Raw genomic sequence first — 3,632 nt, 5'->3', positions numbered from 1 at the left:
AAGAATTGCAAACGAAGGACCGCAATGACATTTGAAATGAATACTTCAATATCTTTGAGGAAAGCACAAAGAAAGACCTTGTTGAGCGACTTGAGTTGATATCAAATGGGTTTACGAAATTGGAGGGAGTTGTGAAAGAAAAGAAGAAGTCGATGAAGAAAGAAGACGAAGAGAAAAATGGTGCGAATGAGTGGGAAGTGTTGTACAAACAATGGGAAACGATTTTACCACAGACCATCGAATTGTTCAATCAAATGATCGACTTACAGAAAAGTGTTGTCGACTATGAAAAGAGTTCAATTGAAGTCACACGAATTTCTCACGAGCAACTTGCAAGTGCGGAAGAATTACTTAAAGTGTATGAGTGGAGTCTTGGCGTTGAAGAAATACGATCGTATGAGACGGGAGGAGATGTGAATAAAATTATCGAGAGAGCAGAGGAGTTGACAAAGCAAATTCCAGTGATTGAAAAGTCAATGCAATACGTTGGAGAGAAGTACATCAAAGACAAAGAGAGTCACAGATCGACGCGGTTTGTCATTACACCACGCAAGAGAGGGAGGTTAGAGTTAATGTATGGCAAAGAGATGCAAGAAGAGAGTTACACTGAAAAGCCATTTGTCGAGGTATTCAAGAAAGTGCAGAACATCAACAACTGGAAACAAACCCTTTCGAAGAATTACTCAAGGCTTCAGACTCTTCAAAAAGAGGAAAGAACACGTAACGAGGCGAGGGTTGAATTTTCAAAGTATATTAAAGTCATAGTCAAAGCGATTCAGAAAGGACAAATTACAAAAGATTTGTTGGCGGTCTCTGAAAAGGCCAAAGAACTTTCAGTAGGGGATGAGTCTATCAACAAATTGTGTGATCCGAATGATTTGAGATTAATCAAAGAATATAGTTCGAAGGATGAGACGTTTTCTTTGGCAATTGGGTTAAAGCGTGGGGGTGAGAAAGACATTATGATCAAAACATTCAAAGAAAAGTTTCTTGATGAAGTAGGAGAGTTGGAGAAGTATGTTGAAGTGATATTGGCGGACCTCAAAAGTATAGACGCCATGTTGAAAGACCAAAGTGCTGATTTGATCAATGAGAAGTATTTGTCATTCGCGGAGAAATACAGTGAGAGCTTTGAGTTACATGTTACATGGTATCAAAAGTTGATAGAAAACCAAAACCGACATGGCAACTTTGTGGAGGCTGGTGTGGCGTGTACACATATCATTATCATGGTATACACCATTTTGAGACGAACGAATGTGATCAAAGTAGATTTGGATATGAACTATTTGTACGACATCATCTCAGTTGAATCCGAGCAGATAAAGGTGGAGAAAAAGCAACCAACGTACTTGAATAACTCTATGTTTATTAACAAGGAGTTCTTATTTAATGTGGTGTTTGCGGCTGCTGATGCGTTCAGAAAACAAAATCTGCAACAATACGCAATTTCTTTGAACAACTTTGTTATACCATATTGTTCCTCTATTGGTGATTTTAAAACACTTTCAAGATGTCATGGATCTGTGATGCAGTTGTATCAAGATATTAAAAATGTGAATACGTACGTCGGATTTTTCTATCGAGTCACTTTCTATGGAAATGCGTTCGAAGCACTATTTATCACTTTTGACGATGACAAGAACAACACTTCCTCACGTACAAATAACAACATGAATCCTCAAAACAACAACAAAATTGGTGTTTTCAAGCGAGAGTACATTTACAGAAGTTCTTTGAGGTCGGGGGACTTTCTCGAGTTTCTCAAAAACGCGTATAAGACTGTTCCAAATCTGACAATGACTACAAAGAACACGTTTGAAATTCCAGGAGCAACAAACGACGGAAACGAAAACTTCATTTGTGTTGCTTCGGTTAGTGCGTGCAGCCCCGACAAAAAAATTGTCGATAAGTTTTTGTCAACAAACATTTTTGCGAGTGAAATATCGTATAATCCGACTGGTGGAAAGATGGACGAACTTTCTAAAGTGTGTAAAAAGCGCACAGTGATCATTACGAAGAAGAGTCTACCATCAGTCTTAGAAAGAGAACCTGTTGTCTCAACCGAGGAAGTGACTCTTACTCCAATTCAATCTAACACGGACGACATTGAAAAACAGATCGAAAAGGTTGCTTCGTTGATTGAAAGTACAAGCACTAACACTGGGAAGATCTCACAACTTCAAAGACAGTTGATGGGTATTTTGTGTGCGAATGTTAATGGTGGTGTATTGGCTGTGTGTAACACCTTTTTTACAAAAGAAAATATCAAAAACTTCGGACAAAACGACGTGAAGAATTTGTATGATTCGATTCTCCGTGTTGTTGATTTGTGTAAGACTGGACTCCGACTCCACAAGTCCTTCATGAAAATCGAATTTTCTCGACTGCAAAATGTGATGGAGCTTGGGCTTGTTAATATTGAAAGAACACTGAGGGAGTGTGGTGTGATCATTGACGCATACATGCAAGGCGAAACAGAACCAAATCAAGAGGAACCCGAGCAACCTGAACAACAAGAACATCCTGTCAATTAAATTTCTTTTATTGTTGAAATTTTCATTAGTTTGATGGTGAACATTAACACTTTCACAACCCAAACTTTTTTTTTAGAAGAAAAATAAGTAAAAAAGAAATTGTCCAAATCATTTTTTTTATTATTTTTATTCCAAAACCCCTTTCTAACCCAAACCGGCCAATAGTCAGTTTTATTTTACTTAAAATAACTAACAAATGAGAACTCAATTACCTAAGATTGGTCAAAAATAATCTTTTTGGATGAAATTTCATATCGCTTTATCGTGTTTCAAAAAATTTGTTTTGTGTATGAAGGCAAAAAAAGGGTTTAGGTAAAAGAAAAAAAAAACTTATTATTATTACGTTTCTGTTTTGAACGTGTTAACTCGAAAAATAAGTCACTTATTATCAGAGTTAGAAAATGAGCTTATTTGTGTCTCCAATATTTCTGAACTCTTGAGAATCAACTGCTTAACAACACCACCAAGCAACTTCTTCACTTTAACTTGGTTCAACGTCAGTTTACCACAAACCCCTATGTCTAACACCCGCACCACTCGCTCATACCCAACTACTTTGAGATCACCACATCTCGAAATTTTGATTTCAAGGTTTTCTGATAGAATGCTCACTTCCAAGTTGCCGTAGATGGGCGGAACTATTTGATTTTCCGTGAACTTGATTTTCGCACTTTTAACAGAGTCTTTGTCACAATGGAACAAACAGTCGCCATAATTCTCAACTTCATTTTTCTCTTGTTCATATAAATTGCCTAATTTACCATAGAGCGAAGACAAGGAACTTTGGTCAATGTATAAACAAGCACCTTCGTCGACCATAATCATCGAATCGTCCACTGCGGCCATTTTTACTAAAACATCATTCCCACAACAAAATGAGTCTTCTCCAAAATTGATTTGACTACTTCCGTGACAATCAAAACACGTCAATTCACAATTTAATATTTCAAATGCTGTCGAATTGTCGATGCGGAGATCACCGTCATGCTGTCCAAGTATTTTCACCTTGGAGCACTTCACAAAGTCGACGCGACTTGGTTGTCTACCTTTGAAAATGAGTGCGACAGTGTTGCACTGATACGCACTGAAAATGAA

At 37.4% G+C, this 3,632-nt stretch overlaps 1 protein-coding gene across 1 annotated transcript; it reads left to right on the top strand.

Moving 5' to 3' along the window:
• Positions 1–71: 71 nt before the first annotated feature.
• On the top strand, positions 72–2,537 carry EIN_154060 (dedicator of cytokinesis protein; the record flags this gene model as incomplete). Its single annotated transcript, XM_004258082.1, has 1 exon — positions 72–2,537. A coding segment is annotated over one exon (2,466 nt), but the record flags the coding sequence as incomplete, so codon positions are not given.
• Between the last annotated feature and the right edge of the window lie 1,095 nt (positions 2,538–3,632).

This window comes from Entamoeba invadens (assembly GCF_000330505.1).
Source record: "Entamoeba invadens IP1 unplaced genomic scaffold scaff_1105074726367, whole genome shotgun sequence".
In the NCBI taxonomy this organism is placed as follows: Eukaryota; Evosea; order Mastigamoebida; family Endamoebidae; genus Entamoeba; species Entamoeba invadens.
The sequence above is the reverse complement of the archived record's forward strand: the minus strand, read 5'-3'. Positions and strand labels throughout refer to the sequence as shown.